The 19,531-nt window shown below is 35.7% G+C and overlaps 2 protein-coding genes across 2 annotated transcripts; one reads left to right on the top strand and one right to left on the bottom strand.

Moving 5' to 3' along the window:
• Window positions 1-460: 460 nt before the first annotated feature.
• Window positions 461-9,252, bottom strand: LOC110682175 (tubulin-folding cofactor A-like). The gene is made up of 4 exons (XM_021858442.1): window positions 9,003-9,252; window positions 7,867-8,020; window positions 1,176-1,262; window positions 461-875 (listed from the first exon to the last, which is right to left on the bottom strand). Exons 2-4 carry the CDS (start codon window positions 8,017-8,019, stop codon window positions 774-776), a joined length of 342 nt encoding a protein of 113 aa, XP_021714134.1. The 5' UTR covers window position 8,020; window positions 9,003-9,252; the 3' UTR covers window positions 461-773.
• A 7,310-nt stretch (window positions 9,253-16,562) lies between these two features.
• On the top strand, window positions 16,563-19,463 carry LOC110682159 (protein FAR1-RELATED SEQUENCE 9-like). Its single transcript, XM_021858418.1, has 3 exons — window positions 16,563-16,747; window positions 17,350-18,809; window positions 19,296-19,463. The coding sequence occupies exons 2-3, from the start codon at window positions 17,358-17,360 to the stop codon at window positions 19,461-19,463; spliced, it is 1,620 nt and encodes a 539-aa protein (XP_021714110.1). The 5' UTR covers window positions 16,563-16,747; window positions 17,350-17,357.
• The last annotated feature ends 68 nt before the right edge of the window (window positions 19,464-19,531 follow it).

The following is a 19,531-nucleotide window of genomic DNA, read 5'->3' as shown; positions in this document are numbered from 1 at the left end:
ATGATTTCAAAGTTACTGACTTTATCTATTTTTAAACAGTAGAAAAGGCAAGAAACTAATCTTTGCGTGAGATTTTGAATTTTGGAATAACTTTGAAGAAATGGTTACAATATATGGTGGGAGTTGGAAATATAACCAAGATATTGTAAAGGAGTTAGAAAAGCTGTTTTCATCTAGGGGAGTATTTCGAGCTTTTGAACCATCAAGCAACATATCTTTATCAAGAAGTTGGTCAGTATTTCAATCTTTTATAGGCAATCAAGCAACATATCTTAATCACAGTCTTCACAAAAAAGTATCATAACGGTTAAACATCGAGTATAGGTATTGAACACTCGGCCAAATGAGAACTAATATCCTCAAATTAATGCCATCACAAACAATGAAGTATAGCGCTGTTATCTTCAGTAAAAATCAGAATTGAACATTAAGATCAAAAGTTTTACACAATTTCTTGATATGCAACATCAAACTAAGGTAATTACTTTCAATTATTTACTCAAAACGTAGTACAAAGTATTAAGAACCACTGATTGAGTTTGATTTTCTAAGTCAACAAGAAGATCAGTCAGTTTTCAAAAGGCCAGAAAAGCAAGGAAGTTCATGTCATAGGCTAAAAATAAATGAAAATTTATAAACTGTGCCATCCACACCTGAGAACTGACAGCTTCAGTAATTTCTACAATTACACCACAAAACCTCAACAGACTTCTTTCCTGAGTGCACAACCTCTTACATTAGATAGAATCTTAATTTGTGATTCAAATTTTTTACTATGCATCTCCACTTTCAAACACTTTCTCAACATCCGCAATGGTACTTCGAGCATCATCGACATCTGGTCCTTCTTTCTCGCCAGACTCTTCCAGCTCCGCCTGCAAGTAGATTGATTAAATGAATATAACAAAAAAGGGAGCTTTATTTAATATTAATAGAGCTATAGTTCTGAGTAACTGTGTAATAAGACATTAGCAACAGAAGAACTACATCTCATCTTGATCACCTGTGTTATGTTGTCTATTCATTGAAATATGTTCATGTCCTAAGACAAACAGGGCAGTGGTTTCATGCCTCTAGCACTCGAGCAGAAGTTTACCCTATGAATATTGAATAATGTACAAAATTCTGGCAGCTGAGAAAGAGATATCAAACGTGGAGGATGATATAAGTTGTACCAGTGTTCCCTTCAAGTCAGCCAGTGCAGACTCCAGGCGCTTGCGACAGTCAGGAATCATCATCCTAGATTCAGCCAACACATTCTCCTGGAAGTAGAGAATAAACGAGCATTGAGAACAACAATCACAGAATCACTGAAAATAGTTGTTTCCACAGGCATATGGCTGATGTAGAATCAAGGAGGCTAGAGAGAAAAAATGCTTTTTCTTTAGAAGTTAAAAAGTAAGACTGTATTCTAGCAACTGCTACTTAATTCTATCTAAAAGGCAATATTATGGTGCAATTGAGAGAAAAATACAAACATTTTTCTAGAATGGATGTAACATTGATAACATGATAAGTCATATAGCTACAATTAGAAATTGGAAAGGTGATGGCAAAAGGATATGGGTAGCATACTACTCCCCTTTGCATCACTTCCCTATTAGAGTTGTCAAAAGTTGACCCGACCCGAAATACAGACTCAAACCCGATTATTAACCAACCCATCCGAACCCGAGAAAATGGTGACCCAAACCTGACCTGACCCGACCTAAAAACCAACCCTAGACCCGAGTAGACCCGATTATGTGAGAACTGAACATGAACTAACCTAGAGATGGCCGACCCGAATGTAACCCGTAAATTATTGACCTGAACCGAACCCGACTTGAACCGAAATTGACTCAAACCCGTTTTAATCCATCAAAACCCGAATTTAACCCGACTTGTTACTAACCTGACGTGAATTCAACCCGACCCGAATTTAACACAACCTGTTACAAACCCGACTCGAAATCAACCCGACTTGTTATTGACCTAAACCAAATTCAACCCGACTTGTTATTGACCCAACCCGAATTTTACCGGACCTATTACTAACCTGACCCAAAAAATTCAACTCGATTTGTTACTAACCCGACTCGAAATCAACACGACTTATTATTGACCCGACCTAAATTCAACCTAAATTGTTCCCAACCCGATTTCAAATCACCTTAAATGCAATTTAGACCACCTTATTATTGTTGATCAAAACATTTTGTCTAGGGAGACCAAGTCGATCAAAAAAAAAAAAGAGCATCAACCTCAAATTTAAGAATTAAATATAGTATATATTTGTTGTATGGTCAAAGGAGATAATTATCTTCCTAAATTATAAACTATAGTTCTCTAGTATATTGCCATATATATTATAGTCAAAGGAAATAATTAGCTTGATAAAAATGATAATTATCTAGTTATAGTTACTTGAACACCAAATTTGAGTTCAACTAAATTTGAATATTACCAAATTTAAGGCTAACCTGAGAATTACCCTAACCCGTTTTAACCCATGAAAATCCGAATTAAACCCGACATATAGTTCACCCGACCCGAAATGTAACCCGACACGTTATTAACTCGACCTAAACCCAAACCAAACCCGACAAGAAGTATGACTCGACGTGACCCGACTCAAGCATGACCCAACCCAAACCCGACCCACATAGGTCATGGAATTAATCCGAATTGACCCAACCCGAGTTGACCCAACCCACTCTTACCGACCCAAACCGACCCGTTTACTCGAATTGACAGCTCAACCTGAAACCTCTAAAATTTCTCAAAAAGCGTGGATATTAACCTTCTAGGAGTCTAATTGGCAGGGTGGAACCATCCAATTTGCCTTTAAACGGCCAATTTACCGGTTTACAACTTGCACCAATTTCATTAACTCAAGCCTACCTAGAAAATTTATAAAAACAAATAATGATCATATACAGATCCAAACGGCATTGTATGATCCCGAGATATATCCCTTAGAATTTCAAGACTTTTCGACACCAGACCCCGAAACCTCCAAAATTTCTCAATTTCAATATTGGAATTTTTTGAGTATTTTTTGCCCGGAAATAAAAATTGTCGAAATGTTTACCATAGTCCATACTACCCTCTGGGAGTCCAATTGGTTGGGAGAAACCATCCAATTTGCCTTTAAACGACTAATTTACCGATTTACAACTTGCACCGATTTCATTAATTCAAGCCTACCACGAACATTTATGACAACATATAATGATCATATATGGTTCCAAAGAGCATTATATGACCCCGGGATGTATCTCCTAAAATTTCAAGCCTTTTAGACACCTGCCCTCGAAACCTCAAAAATTTCTCAAAAAACGTGGATAATAGCCTTCAATTTTGGAATTTTTTTATTTTTGACGCCCGGAAATAAAAACTGCTGAAGGGTCTCAAATACCCTCCGAGAGTCCAATTGGGTGGGCAAAACCATCCAATTTGCATTTAAACGTCCAATTTACCGATTTACAACTTGCACCGATTTCATTAACTCAAACATACCATGAACATATATGACATCATATAATGATCATTTATGGTTCCAAATGACATTATATGACCCCCGAGATGTATCCCCTAAAATCTCATTTCTTTTCGACACCGGGCTCCGTAACCTTCGAAATTTCTAAAAAAAGCAAGGATATAAGCCTTCAATTTTTGAATTTTTTAACTTTTTTTCGCCCGGATATAAAAATTGCCGAAATGTTTACAATGGTCCCTAATACCCCCCGGGAGTCCAATTGGGTGTGTGGAACCATCCAATTTGTCTTTAAACGACCAATTTACCGGTTTACAACTTGCACCAATTTCATAAACTCAAGCCTATTCTGAACATTTATGACAACAAATAATGATCATATATGGTTCCAACGACATTATATGAACTTGATATGTATTTCCTAGAATTTTTAGACTTTTAGACACCTGGCCCCCGAAAACTCTAAATTTCTCAAAAAGCATGGATATTTGCCTTTAAATTATGAATTTTTTTACTTTTTTTCACCTGGAAATAGAAATTGCCGAAATGTTTACCATGGTCCATAATACCCTCCAGGAGTCCCTTAGGTAGGTGGAAACATCCATTTTCTCTTTAAACGACCAATATACCGATTTACAACTTGCACCGATTTAATTAATTCAAGTCTACCACGAACATTTATGACAACATATAATAAACATATATGGTTCCAAATGGCATTATATGACCACGAGATGTATCCCCTAAAATCTTAAGGTTTTTAGACAACGTGCCCCAAAACCTCCAAAATTTCTCAAAAAGCGTGGATATTAACCTTCAATTTTGAAAATTTTTTACTTTTTTCGCTCGGAAATAAAAATTGACGAAATATTTACTATGGTCTCAAATATCCTCCGAGAGTCCCATTGGGTGAGTGGAACCATTCAATTTGCCTTTAAACGACAAATGTTCCGATTTACATCTTGCACTGATTTCATTAACTCAAGCTTACCACGAACATTTATGACAACATATAATGATCATATATGGTTCCAAACGACATTATATGACACCAAGATATATTACCTGGAATTTCAACACTTTTCTGACACCAAGTCCCGAAACCTTCAAAATTTCGCAAAATGCGTGGATATAAATCTGCAATTTTGGAATTTTTTTACTTTTTTCACACCGAAATAAAAATTGCCAAAACGTTTACTATGGTCCCTAATACCCTTCGGAAGTCCAATTGGCTGGGTGAAACCATCCAATTTGCCTTTAAACGACCAATTTACCGGTTTACAACTTGCACCGATTTAATTAACCGAAGACTACCACAAACATTTATCACAACATATAATGATCATATATGGTTCCAAACGGCATTATATGGCCCCAAGATGTATCCCATAAAATCTCAAATTTTCGAAACCAGGCCTAGAAACCTCCAACATTTCTTAAAAACACGGATATTAACCTTAAATTTTTTAATTTTTTGACTTTTTTTCGCTTGTGAATAAAAATTGCTAAAACATTTACCATAGTCCCTAATACAATCCGGTAGTCTAATTTGGTGAGTGAAACTATCCAATTTGCCTTTAAATGACGAATTTAAAGATTTACAACTTGCACTGATTTCATTAACTCAAGCCTACCACGAACATTTATGACAACATATAATGATCATTTATGGTTTAAAACAATATTATATGACCCCGAGATATATCCCCTAAAATATCAAAGTTTTTCGTCACCGGGCCCCGAAACCTTAAAAATTTCTCAAAACGAGTGGATATTAGCCTTTAATTTTGGAATTTTTTAAACTTTTTTTCACCCGAAAATAAAAATTGTCGAAATGTTTACCATGGTCCCTAATACCCTCTAGGCGTCCAGTGGGAGGAACTATCCAATTTGCCTTTAAACGACCAATATATCGGTTAACAATTTGCACTGATTTCATTAACTCAAGCCTACCACTAACATTTATGACAACATATAATTCATACTATATGGTTCCAAATGACATTATATGACCCCGAGATGCATTCCCTAGAATTTCAATACTTTTTCGACACCAGGCCCCGAACATCCAAAATTTCACAAAATGTGTGGGTATAAAATTTCAATTTTGGAATTTTGTTAACTTTTATTCGCCCGGAAATAAAAATTACCGTAATGTTTACAATGGTCCCTAATATCCTGCTGGGTGGAACCATCCAACTTGCCTTTAAATTGCCAATTTACCGGTTTATAACTTGCACCGATTTCATTAACTCAAGCCTACCACGTACATTTATCACAACAAATAATGATCATATATGGTTCCAAACGACATTATATGACCCTGAAATATATTCCCTAAAATTTCAAGATTTTGAGACACCGGACCCTGAAACCTCTAAAATTTCTCAAAAAGCGGGAATATTGGACTTCAATTTTGGATTTTTTAACTTTTTTTCCCTCTGAAAATAAAAATTGCCAAAATATTTACCATGGTCACTAATACGCTCCGGGAGTCCAATTGGGTGGGTGGAACCATCCAATTTGCCTTTAAACGGTCAATTTACCGTTTAACAACTTGCATCGATTTCATTAACTCAAGCCTACCACGAACATTTATGACAACATATAATGATCATATATGGTTCCAAGCGTAAGACCGTGAGATGTATTCCCTAAAATCCAAAGGTTTTTCGACACCGTACTCAACCTCAAAAATTTCTCAAAAAACATGGATATAAGAACAATTTTGGAATTTTTTGATTTTTTTTTCGCCCGGAAATAAAAATTGCCAAAATGTTTGTCATGACCCCAAATATCATCTGGGAGTCCAATTGGGTGTGTGGAACCATTCAATTTGCTTTTAAACGGACAATTTATCGGTTTACAACTTGCACCGTTTGGTTTACAACGGCCAATTTAATTTACTTGCACCAAACCCAACTTGAAATGAAATTGACCCAAACCCGTTTTAACTCGTTAAAACCCAAATTTAACCTGACTTGTTAGTAATCTGACCTAAATTCAACCCGTTCAGTTCCTAACTCAACCTGAATTTAACACGACCTGTTACAAACCCGACTCGAAATTAACCCAACTTTTTACTAACCTGACACAAATTCAACCCGACTTGTTATTGACCCGACCCGAATTTTACCTTAACTATTACTTACCAAACCCAAAAATTCAACCCGATCTGTTACTAACCAAACCCAAAAATTCAACCCGATCTTGTCTTGAGAGACCAATTGGGTGGGTGGAACTGAAGAATGACCCAACTTGAAAATGACCCGACCCGATTATGATCCGCAAATTATTGAGTTGAACTGAACCCGACTCAAACCCGAGAATGACCCGACCTGATTCTAACCCGCAAATTATTGACTTGAACTAAAACCGACTCGAACCCGAGAATTACTCTAACCCGTTTTAACCCATGAAAACGCTAATTAAACCCGACCTATTGTTCACCCGACCCGAATGTAACCCGACCTTTTATTAACCCGACCCAAACCCGATAAGAAAGATGACCCGACGTGACCCGACTCAAGCATGACCCAACCCAAACCCGACCCGCATAGGTTATGGAATTAATCTGAATTGACCCGAGTTGACCCAACCCATTCTTACTCGACCCGAGTTGACCCAACCCATTCTTACCCGACCCGTTTACTCGAATTGACAGCTATATTCCCTATGAGAATCAATAATAATAACCTAATAATGGCATCATTGATCATTTTACAATGAATATTGGGAATTAAGCAAAAGCCTTTGGCGTGAGCTTCAAAGCCTAAAATAATTTTTTAAGTAGGACTCTGTAATCTGGGATAAAGAATACATTTTAGACTCAAGTTATCCAAATAGTTACCATAAGTCTTTAACTGCTTTGTCATCATATATTAAGACTAAAACAATCGTGCAAAACCAGCTCACATTTAATCAAAGAACGGTGGCCCCAAGGCCCCCAACTCCCAAGTCTGTGCATGTAAAAAATTTCAATAGAATTGAGGTAACTTTTGTGCTATTGCTTAACATAGTTAACAACAGACCCTTTGAACCCATTTTTCTTTCACTAACGTCTCAATAGATCTAAATAATCAAAGAAGCAACTAAGTTCCTTTCTTAACTCATCATGTATAAAAGTTCTGCCTTAACCAATGTTTCTCAGAAAACTTTCGTAATAAACTAGCCTATGGTAAAGAGACACTCTTGGACTCCTGATAAAAAAAAATTAGTCTGTCATTCTTAAATTGAGAGGAGGGCAGCTAATTGTTTAGACGTGCGAGAGGGAAAAGAAGTGAGAAAATATATAAATAGAGGAAATCAGTTAGGGAGGAAATGAGCAGAAAATCATAAAATAAATTTAATTTTTGTTTAAGTTGGTTCATGGGACTGTTCAGCCATACCTGTTGCTTAAGGTCATAAGGATCAGCGCTTCTCTCCTTCATCTCAGCTGTTTTAGCAGCTTCTCTTTTGACCTCTATCTCATACGAGTTTAGCTCTTTAACAAGGCGCTTACAGGTGCTAGTCTTTATCTTCAAGTTTCTCAAGGTTGACATCCTGCCATTACAATCCACAACCCAACATTAGAAGACCCGTACATCCAGACAAACCACTCATCACTCATCAGAGTCATCACCAATCAACTCAAAAAGAAAAAAGATTATATGAGTAAAATCTATGGCCGAAGCACAAAAATTCTCATACGAATTATAAATAAAGCATGTCACACTTTTTTTACAAGATCTATAATCATCTTTATGAAGCAGTCTATATGCTGGTCACTATTGAAGGGGTGGGGGAAAAGTAATAATAGTAAAAAGGAAAACAGGGAAAACATGTGGAATTCAAGGTTTAAATTACTAATACATTGGGCATGTAACAACTTCATGCCTTTCTCCAACCCTCACTCTAGCATCCTGCTTAGGCCCGTCCCTGGAAGAAGGGGCAGCCGCCCTGCCATCGAAGGCAAATTTGATTCTACTATCAACTAAGGCTTAAAAAATCACATAACTTTAGGGATTAAAGGTCCAATTTCATAGTTCCATCCTAACATTAAATGCAATTTTATTCAATACCAAATTAGGCTAAAAATTCACATAATTTTAGATAATAAAGGTCCAATTTCATAGTTATATCCTAACATTTAGCACAATTTTATTCAATAATCAAATTAGGCTCGAAAATCAAATAATTTTAGGGAATAAAGGTCCAATTTCATAGTTGCCAACCCCAAAGGAAAATTATATGATTCAATTATCAAATTAGGCTTGATAATCACATACTGTTAGGGAGAAAAGGTCCCATTTCATCGTTCCATCCTAACATTAGTGATAAATTTGATTCAATTATAAAATTAGGCTCGAATAATCACATGATTTTCTTCTCTAGCAAAAATGATATTTCGTAACCCTAGAATGACAAATGGTTCAACAATCGACTTTTGAAGAACCCTAAACTGACTATATTGAGATAAAATCAACGATATATCCTAGAATGTGAAATTGATATTCAATAATTACAAAAAGAAACAACATCTTACCTCAAAAGCTGCTTCAATGGAGGATAGAATTATCAACGGAGAGCGTGGAGTGCGCTTCGATGGGGATCTTACAGAGAGATCGAGCGGGAGACTGGGAGAGAGAGGGGAAAAGCACAAATACTCCCTATAATTATGTAACTTTTTTTTGTGTTTTTTTTTTTTATTTTTTTTTTATTTGATAACCTAAATCGCGTTTTACAACACACACCAAAAGATTAAACGGGTAACTCTTAATCAATCGAGTAACCTCTGATTGAGTAATCCTTGACCAATTGAGTAACTCCAGACCAAGTAGCCCCTGATTGAGTAACTCCTAAACGAATAGTTTCTAACCGAGTAAACCATGATCGGGTAACCCATGAATAAATAACTCTAATTACACGGTGTGGTTAGTCACATATGAAATTTTTTGTAACCCAAAATGTACTCTTACTTCGTAGTACTTTGACTAAATAATGATTAAACGTAAACTACTTTCTTATATTGGTTGGGTTAATAAATAATTCTCATCGTATCGTATACGTACAATTGGTGGAGGTTTATTTTACAAATTATCTGAGGGTAAAAATGGCTAATAACAATAATGGGAGTTAAGACAATAATTGGGTACTCAATTATTGATTTTTTCACCTTTTGGGTACTTAGTTGTTTTTTTTTTCACCGTTTGGGTACTCTTACCCATTTTCCGGCCAAAAACAATTAATTCACTCAAACAATTGAGTACCCTTGATTAAAAATTGAGTACCTTGGGTTAAGTCATGTGGGCCCACCCAAAAAAAACCACGGTTTGCTTCATCTCTATCCCCTTTTCATATTCCTTTATTCTTGCCTTATCTTGAAATTTGTCGCGAAGGTTGGTGAAGAACACGAGCTCGATTGTGGCCAAATTTGGGGAAAACAACAAGAATCATAGCCATTTGTTGAGGTATGTTTGATTACGCAATCATGTAGTTGTTAATTTGTTAAAAATTTTGATTTTTTTGGGCAATTGATTATCGTTTTGTTGCGATTTAGGGTTTTTGGTTTTGTGGGTTGAGAACGAAATTAAAATGGTGATTTGTTATTGTTTTGTCGAATTATTTGTGCTTGTGATGTTGTATGTTTCTGCTATATGTGAGTGTTGTTGTTGGATTGTGGGTAAATGTTGTTGATTTCAGAATTTTTCATAATGGGTTTTGATGTGTTTAGGATATTTGGTAGCTGGTTTTCAAGAGGAAAATTGGTGGATTCGAATTAATGGTTTCATATAGTTTGGGTTTATACATGTCAATTAGAGTGATTTTAATGCTAGGTAAATATTATGCTTTTGATTTTTGAATGGCAAAGTAGTGAATTTGAATTAATGGGTTATGTTGGCTTGTAAGTGTTTGATTGGTGAAATTAGAGTAAAAAATTAGGATATTGTTGATTTTGAAAAGCCCAAAATTCAAGCTATTGTAAGTTTGTTATAATGATTGCTACAATCTCTATTGAAAATCATCAATTGGAGAAAGTTTGTATACACCCGATTGATTTGTATGCTATTGATTTGGTCTCTTATGTATATATATACAATCTCTATTGAAAATCATCAATCTGGACTGAGTTTCTGATTTTGCAATTCTTCAACTAGGAAGTTGTATGGATGACAGTGGAGTTCACAATGTCATTTTTTAAAAAAAAAATATTGGCGAATCGTGGATGATGAAATAGTTGAATTAATTATTTTTTTTAAGAAAATCTTAATCATGTATGGTGAAATGTGAGTTAGGGTGAGTTAGTTGGCCTGAAAATTTGGTATAGACCCTAAAGGGTGAAAAAAAAACGTACCTAAAAGGTGAAAAAATCAAGAATTGAGGGCCTAATTGTTGTCTTAACTCCAATAATGGTTCATTTAACAAACCCCCTAGTGATATTAACGGTATTGTTATTTGGCCGAAACCTCAAAAATTTCTCAAAAATCGTGGATATTAGGCTTAAATTTTGGAATTTTTTGACTTTTTTCACCCAAAAATAAAAATTACCGAAATGTTTACCATGATCCCTAATATCCTCTGGGAGTCCAATTGGCTGGGTGTAACCATCCAATTTGGCTTTAAACGACCAATTTACCAGTATACAATTTGTGTCGATTTCATTAACACAAGCCTACCACAAACATTTATGACAACAAATAATGATCATATATGGTTCCAAACGACATTATATGACCCCGAGATGTATCCCCCTAAAATCTCAATGCTTTTCGACATCGAACCACGAAACATTCGAAATTTCTCAAAAAAACGTGGATATTAGCCTTCAATTTTGGAATTTTTTGACATTTTTTCGCCTGGATATAAAAATTGCCGAAATGTTTACCATGGTAGCAAATACCCTTTGGGCTTCCAATTGGGTGTGTGGAACCATCCAATTTGCCTTTAAACGACCAATTTACCGATTTACAACTTACACCGATTTCATTAATTCAAGCCTACCACAAACATTTATAACAACAAATAATGATCATATATGGTTCCAAACGGCATTATATGACCCCGAGATGTATTCCCTAGAATTTCAAGACTTTTCGAATACGGGCCTTGAATACTCCAAAAATTCTCAAAAAACGTGGATATATATAGCCTTCAATTTTTTATTTTTTTTTTACTTTTTTTCACCCGGAAATAAAAATTGTCGAAATGTTTATAATGGTCCCTAATACCCTCCGGGAGTCCAATTGAGTAGGTTGAACCAACCAATTTGCCTTTAAACGACCAATTTACCGATTTACAACTTGCACCGATTTCATTAACTCAACCATACCACGAACATTTATGACAACATATAATGATCATATATGGTTAAATACGACATTATATGACCCGATATGTATCCCCTAAAATTTCAATGATTTTCGACACCGAGCCCCAGAACCTCCAAATTTTTTCAAAAAGTGTGGATATGCCTTCAATTTTGTTATTTTTAAATTTTTTTTTCTCAGAAATAAAAATTGCCAAAATGTTTACCACGGTCCCTAATACCCTCTAGGAGTCCAATTGGTTGGGTGGAACCATTCAATTTGCCTTTAAACGACCAATTTACCGATTTACAAGTTGCACTGATTTCATCAATTCAAGTCTACCACGAACATTTATAACAACATATAATGATCATATATGACTTAAAACAGTATTATATGACCCCGAGATGTATCCCCTAAAATCTCAAAGCTTTTCAACACCGGGACCCGAAACCTCAAAAATTTCTCAAAAAGCGTGAATATAAGCCTTTAATTTTGGAATTTTTTGACTTTTTTAGCTCGGAAATAAAATTTGCCAAAATTTTTACCATGGTCCCTAATACTCTCCGGGGGGGTCCACTTCGGTGGGTGTATCTATCCAATTTGCCTTTAAACGGCCAATTAACGGTTTACAACTTGCATCGATTTCATTAAATCAAGCCTACCACGAACATTTATGACAACATATAATGATCATAAATGGTTTCAAACGGCATTATATGACCCCGAGATGTATGCCCTAAAATTTCAAGGCTTTTCGACACCGGGCTTCGAAACCTCCAAAATTTCTCAAAAAGCATGGATCTTAGCCTTCAATTTTGGAATTTTTTGACTTTTTTAGCTCGAAAATAAAAATTGCCGAAATGTTTAACATGGTCCTTAATACCTTCCAAGAGTCCGATTGAGTGGGTGGAAACATCCAATTTGCCTTTTAACGGCCAATTTACCGGTTTACAACTTGCACCGATTTCATTAACTCAAGTTTACCACTAACATCTATGACAACATATAACGATCATATATGGTTCCAAACGACATTATATGACCCCCAGATGTATTCCCTAAATTCTCAAGACTTTGCGACATCGGGCCCTAAAACCTCCAAAATTTTATAAAAAGGTGGACATTAGCCTTCAATTTTGGAATTTTTTGACTTTTTTTCGCCAGAAAATAAAAATTGCCGAAATGTTTACCATGGTTCTTAATACCCTCCGGTAGTCCAATTGGGTGGGAGGAACCATCCAACTTGCCTTTAAACGGACAGTTTATAAGTTTACAACTTGCACCGATCCGATTTCATTAACTCAAGCCTACCACGAACATTTATGATAACAAATAGTGATCATATATGGTTCCAAATGACATTATATGACCCCGAGATGTATTTTATAGAATCTCAAGGATTTTCGATACCGGGCCCCGAAACCTCCGAAATTCTCAAAAAGCGTGGATATTAGCCTTTAATTTTATAATTTTTAGACTTTTTTCGCCCGAAAATAATAATTGTCGAAATGTTTACCATGGTCCCTAATAGCCTTCGGGAGTCCAATTGGGTGGGTGGAACCATCCAATTTGCCTTTAAACGGTAAATATACCGGTTTATAACTTGCACCGATTTCATTAACTCAAGCCTACCACGAACATTTATGACAACAAATAATGATCATATTTGGTTCCAAACGACATTAAATGACCTCGAGATGTATCCCCTAAAATTTCAAGACTTTTCGATACAGGCTCCGAATCCTCCTAAATTTCTCAAAAAACGTGGATATTAGCCTTCAATTTTGAAAATTTTGGCATTTTTTTCACCCGGAAATAAAAATTGACGAATTGTTTACCATGGTCCCTAATATCGTCCGGGAGTCCCATTGGATGGGTGAAACCATTCAATTTTCCTATAAGCGACCAATTTACCGGTTTACAATTTGCACCGGCTTCATTAACTCAAGTCTACCACGAACATGTATGACAACAAATAATGATCATATATGGTTCCAAACAGCATTATATGACCCCGAGCTGTATCTCCTAAAATATTAATACTTTCTACAACGGGCCTCGAAACCTCCAAAATTTCTCAAAAAGCGTGGATATTAGCCTTCAATTTTGGAATTTTTTTTATTTTTTTCGTCCAGAAATAAAAATTGCCGAAATGTTTACCATGGTCCCTAGTATCCTCCGGGAGTCCAATTGGGAGTGTGAAACCATTCAATTTGCTTTTAAACGGTCAATTTACCGGTTTACAACTTGCACCAATTTACAACGACCAATTTAATTTACTTGCACCGAACTCGACTTGAACCGAAATTGACCCAAACCCGTTTTAACCCGTCAAAACCCGAATTTAACCTTAGTTGTTACTAACCTGACCTGAATTCAACCCGACCCGTTCCAGACCGGACCTGAATTTAACCCAACCTGTTACAAACCTGACTCGAAATTAACCTGTCTTGTTATTGACTTGACCCAAATTCAACCCGACTTGTTATTAACCAGACCTGAATTTTACCTTACCTTTATTACCAAACCCAAAAATTCAACCCATCTGTTACTAACTCGACTCGAAATTAACACTACTTGTTATTGACCCGACCTAAATTTAACCCAAATTGTTCTTGACCCAATTTCAAATCACCTTAAATGCTATTTAGACCACCTTATTATTGTTGATCAAAGCATTTTGTCTTGGGAGACAAAGTCGGTCCAGGCCAACAAAAGAAAGTAGCATCATCCTCAAATTTAAGAGTTAATTAAATATAGTATATATTTTTTATATGGTCAAAAGAGATTATCTTCCTAAATTATATACTATAGTTATGCCATATATATTATAGTCAAGGGAAATAATTAGCTTGGTAAAAATGATAATTATTTATGTATAGTTAATTGAACCCGAATATGACCTGACTTGGAAATGACCCGACCTGATTGTAACCTGCAAATTTTGACTTGAACATGACCCGACTTGAATCCGAGAATGACCTGACCTGGAAATGACCCAACCTGGTTATAACCCGCAAATTATTGACTTGAACCGAACCACTTGAACCGAACCACTTGAACCAGAGAATGACCATACTTGAAAATGACCTGACCTGATTATAATCTGCAAGTTATTATTGACTTGAACCGAACCCGACTCAAACACGAGAATGACCCAATCTGATTCTAACCCGCAAATTATTGACTTGAACCGAACCCGACTTGAACGCGAGAATTACCCTAACCCGTTTTAACCCATGAAAATCCGAATTAAACCCGACCTATTGTTCACCCGACCTAAACCTGACCTGTTGTTAACCCGACCTAAACCCGACCCAAACGCGATAAGAAGTATGATCTGACGTGACCCAACTCAAGCATAACCTAACCCAAACCCGACCTGCATAGGTTATGGAATTAATTTGAATTGACCCAACCCGAGTTGACCCGACCCAAACCTGACCCGTTTACCCAAATTGACAGCTCTAGTTATTTGTGGTTTTCATTTAACAATATTTTCACTTGTAATTGGTTTAACACTACCATTCTAAGTTTCCTTAGAGGTTCTACTTAACCAAAACCGACATCACCATTAGAAGTGTTACAAAATCATGAAACAAAACAAAATTAATATTTAAATCAACACGTACCATAAATTAGTTTACAATTTAATGTTATTCATGGAAACTGTTAAAAAAAATTTACCTTCATTCCATACATCAAAATATATTGGAAACGAAATGGAAAAATAAAAGGGGAAAAGGAATACTTTAAGTGTTAGCTTTTCATTTGTTTGGTCTTAAACCTTTTAAGCAAAAATTTTGTAATGACAATGGTTTAATTAAATTTGTTTCCAACAAAATAAACACCCTTACCAAACATGCTTTCACGGGGATTAACATTTTTTTTATTAAATTTGCATACAATATTAGTAATAATTAGAGTTATGAGTGAAGCATAAAATGAGATATGTTGCCAGTAAAAAAAAAGGATACATTTATTCGATTCTTAATAATTGTAATTCTGTATTTCTCATCTTTCCGTAATCGATTATTTGAGACTTGTAATTCACTTTTAGGACCGTGTATGGTGCGTGTATTTGAGGTTGTATTTTTTATTTTGGCAAACAATTCACAAATCTAGATGCAAGTATTTTGTTACTATGAACATGCAACAATTTTATTTTTCATGTTATCCAATGTACTATTGTTTGTTGTTCATTAGCGCTTGAAGTTGTTAAGTTTCTTTTATTAATAAAAAAATTCTCTGATCTTAGTCTTCTTCTTACAAAAAAAGTTTAATCATTAATACAATTAAAGTAATATATTTACAATAACATTGTAAAAAGTTTATGATATTACTTGTGATTTATTCACAAAATACTAACTTTAAAGGAAATATACTTATTGAATATAATAAACATCTACTATTGTAATAATGAGGTCTTAGCATATTGATTTCTAGTTTAAATTCCACCTAGAGGCTAGAGGTCAATACGAACTAGAGGTTAATTGAGCGGGCCAGACCATGCCAAAGGTAAAAAAAAACCTGCCCATTCCACGGAACGGGCCGTAAAATGTGTGCCCAAACTAGACAAACCGGGCAGATTTTTCAGGTCAATTTCGAATCGGCCCAAAAAATCTACTAAAATTGTATAAATCGTTTTCCCAAGCCCAACCAATTTTTTTTTTGAATCGACCCGATTTCGATAAAAAAAGTCTAAAGGCCGTCCAAAATCGGGCCGGGCTCAACTTGATTAGTCTAATACGAAATAGGCCCTAATTTATTGTGACAAAACGGTAAATCAACCCGACGAAAAATCCTACTCGTATCTCCCTTTACCGGCACAACAGTTAGGTATTAGCGACCGAAGAAATTCTCCGGTGATTTAGGTTTTGGCGCGCAGCTTACCCAGTGTCCATTGTCTAAAGTTTCTTAGAATATTACCTTGGATTACTTCATATTGTTTTTAGGGTTCTTTGATTCATCAGTTTACCAGGTAATTTGAATCCTTTTTGTTTTTCATTGTTTTATATGTTTATTATTGTTGTTTTATGATTATTACTTTATGGATTCATCTTGCTTCATAGCCAATTATACATAATGTAGCATATTTTGTGTGGAATTTGGAAAAACTAATGTTTTTTTTGTTTAAATTAAGTAATTTTTCCTTCTAATTTTGATATTTCTCAGTAAGGTTAAATTATCCTGTGCTGTATTTTGAAGAAATGTGAAGATTTTAGTGAATGTTCGTATCAAATTTGTTCGAGTATTATGATTTATGAATGAGCTTGACAATTCATGTGTGTTTTGTTTGATGAGTATTTATGAACTTTTTTTGAGTAAGCTATGTTCTTCTAATTTTGTTCACCTGCATTAATGATTTAATTTTTCGCGGTTATATTTTGAAGTAAAGTGAAAATTTAGCTGAATTATGGTCCTAAAATTGGTTCCTGGTATAAAACTAGACCTTTTTTGTACTCAGTAATGAGTTGACTAGCATATCGCTGCATATAAGTGCTATTGGTTCATTTGTTTTACCTAAATAAGGAAATAAATAAGGCTATTGGTTCATTTGTTTGAAAATTGTTTTTATTGCAGTGATATTGATGAGCATGAGTAGGCAAAGGTCCGTGGGCGGTGGGAGTCAGCTTGTATTGGATTACCTGAAGCGAAAGCACACCGAGAATCCTAATTTCTATTATGCAATTCAGGGGGATCATGATCCTTTGACTGCCAATATTTTCTGGATTGATGCTGCCTCCCGCATTAACTATACCTACTTTGGTGATACTGTGGTTTTCGACACCTCGTACTGTAGCGATGGTTATAAAGTACCCTTTGCAACATTTACGGGATTAAATCATCATGGACAGCCAACACTTTTTGGCTGTGCCTTAATGCTTGATGAATCAGAGGCTGCCTATGTTTGGCTGTTCCAAACATGGCTTCATGCGATGTCAGGTCAAAGCCCAGTCTCGATCACAACAGAGCCTGCTAGGTTTGTGCAGATGGCAGTATCTCAAGTTTTGCCCAATACCCGGCTTCGTTATTGTAAATGGAACATGTTTAGAGAGACACAAACCCATTTGGGTCATGTGTACCAGTCACATCATACTTTTGAGGTAGAGTTCAGGAAGTGTGTTGATGACAGTGAGACGATTGGAGAATTTGAATCAAGGTGGGGAACACTTTTGGAGGAGTATTATTTGATAAATGATAAATGGATGCAGTCAGTTTATGATGCTCGGCGTATGTGGGTGCCTGTTTACATGCGAGACACTTTCTTCGGCGAGCTCTATGGTGATGAAAATGAGGGTAGAAATATATACTTTGATGGTTTTATAACTTCTGACACCACATTACAAGGGCTGATAAAAGATTATGAAAAAGCCGTTGGGAGTTGGCATGAGAAGGAACTACAGGCAGAAGATGATACGAGTAATACAATGCCTATGCTGAAGACCCCATCACCAATGGAGAAACAGGCTGCTAATGTTTACACCAGGAAAATATTCATGAAGTTCCAAGAGGAGCTTGTTGAGACACTTGCTAATACAGCAACGGAACTAGAGGAATCAGAAGGAGTCACCATGCTTCGTGTAGCTAAGTTTGGGGAAGATCATAGAGCTCATATTGTTACGTACAATTCTCTAGAAACAAATGCTAATTGTAGCTGCCAAATGTTTGAATTTTCAGGTGTCATATGTAGGCACATATTAGCAGTTTTCAGAGCAAAAAATGTTCTTACTCTTCCTTCAGAATACTTATTGAAAAGATGGACAAGAAATGCCAAAAGCGGAGGTTCATTAGACGAACATTCTGTCAGGGAACTAACCAATGCCCGAGAGTCTCTGACTATTAGATATGACAACCTACGGCAAGAAGCCATTAAATTTGTGGAAGAAGGTGCAAAATCTATTCAGGTTTACAATGTAGCTATGAGTGCTCTGGAGGAAGCTGCAAAAAAGGTTGCTTCTGTGAAGAACCAAGGTCATGGAGTTTCACAAGGTCGCTCTCTGGCAAATGTTGACAGTTCAGTGGCATCCGTCCAACCTGCAGTAAGTTTAGCTTAAGCTTTGGAAATACCATTTACATTACAATGTCTTATATGCTGTAATTTTTAACTCTACCCTTTCTTCTTTATAGTAGATTCTTCCCTTTATATATTCTTGATAAGTACAAGTACTTACATGTGCTGCTCTTGAGAACTTTAAAACCTTATACACGTAGCACCTGTGGAAACTTTAATGTAGTATTAGTGGAACAATTTAATTTTACAAGTTATTGGCTAGGCAGTGGCATCATACTTCTTCTGCTAATTTGAAATTTACTGGCAGATTAAGGTTATCTTCTTTTGCATTTGTGAATTATGGGTCATTTCCAACTCAGTATCGTTTTAGTGGAAACTGGCAATAAAGCTTTTGCTTGTGACTGCACCAATGGGTTAACTGATGACATTTGACACTTAGAATAATGCTGCAAGAATATGATGCTGCTTTGTTGTATGTTGCTGATAAGAGTACTAATTAATTGTTATGCTACAGGAAGAGAAGGTTAAGAAAATCCAAGAGTTGACAGCTGAGTTGGATATTACAAACAAGCGGTGTGAGGTTTATCGTGCAAACTTGCTGGCAGTTCTGAAAGATATGGAGGACCAGAAGTTAAAGCTTTCTGTTAAAGTCCAGAATGCAAGACTTAGTTTGAAAGAGTGAGTTGCCAAAAAACAAGCCAAGAATTTTCTTTAACTTGGTTGTAGATATTAGTCATTAAGGACCATATG

The sequence above is a fragment of the Chenopodium quinoa genome, unplaced genomic scaffold, assembly GCF_001683475.1.
Source record: "Chenopodium quinoa cultivar QQ74 unplaced genomic scaffold, ASM168347v1, whole genome shotgun sequence".
NCBI classification, from domain to species: Eukaryota; Viridiplantae; Streptophyta; class Magnoliopsida; order Caryophyllales; family Amaranthaceae; genus Chenopodium; species Chenopodium quinoa.
The sequence above is the reverse complement of the archived record's forward strand: the minus strand, read 5'-3'. Positions and strand labels throughout refer to the sequence as shown.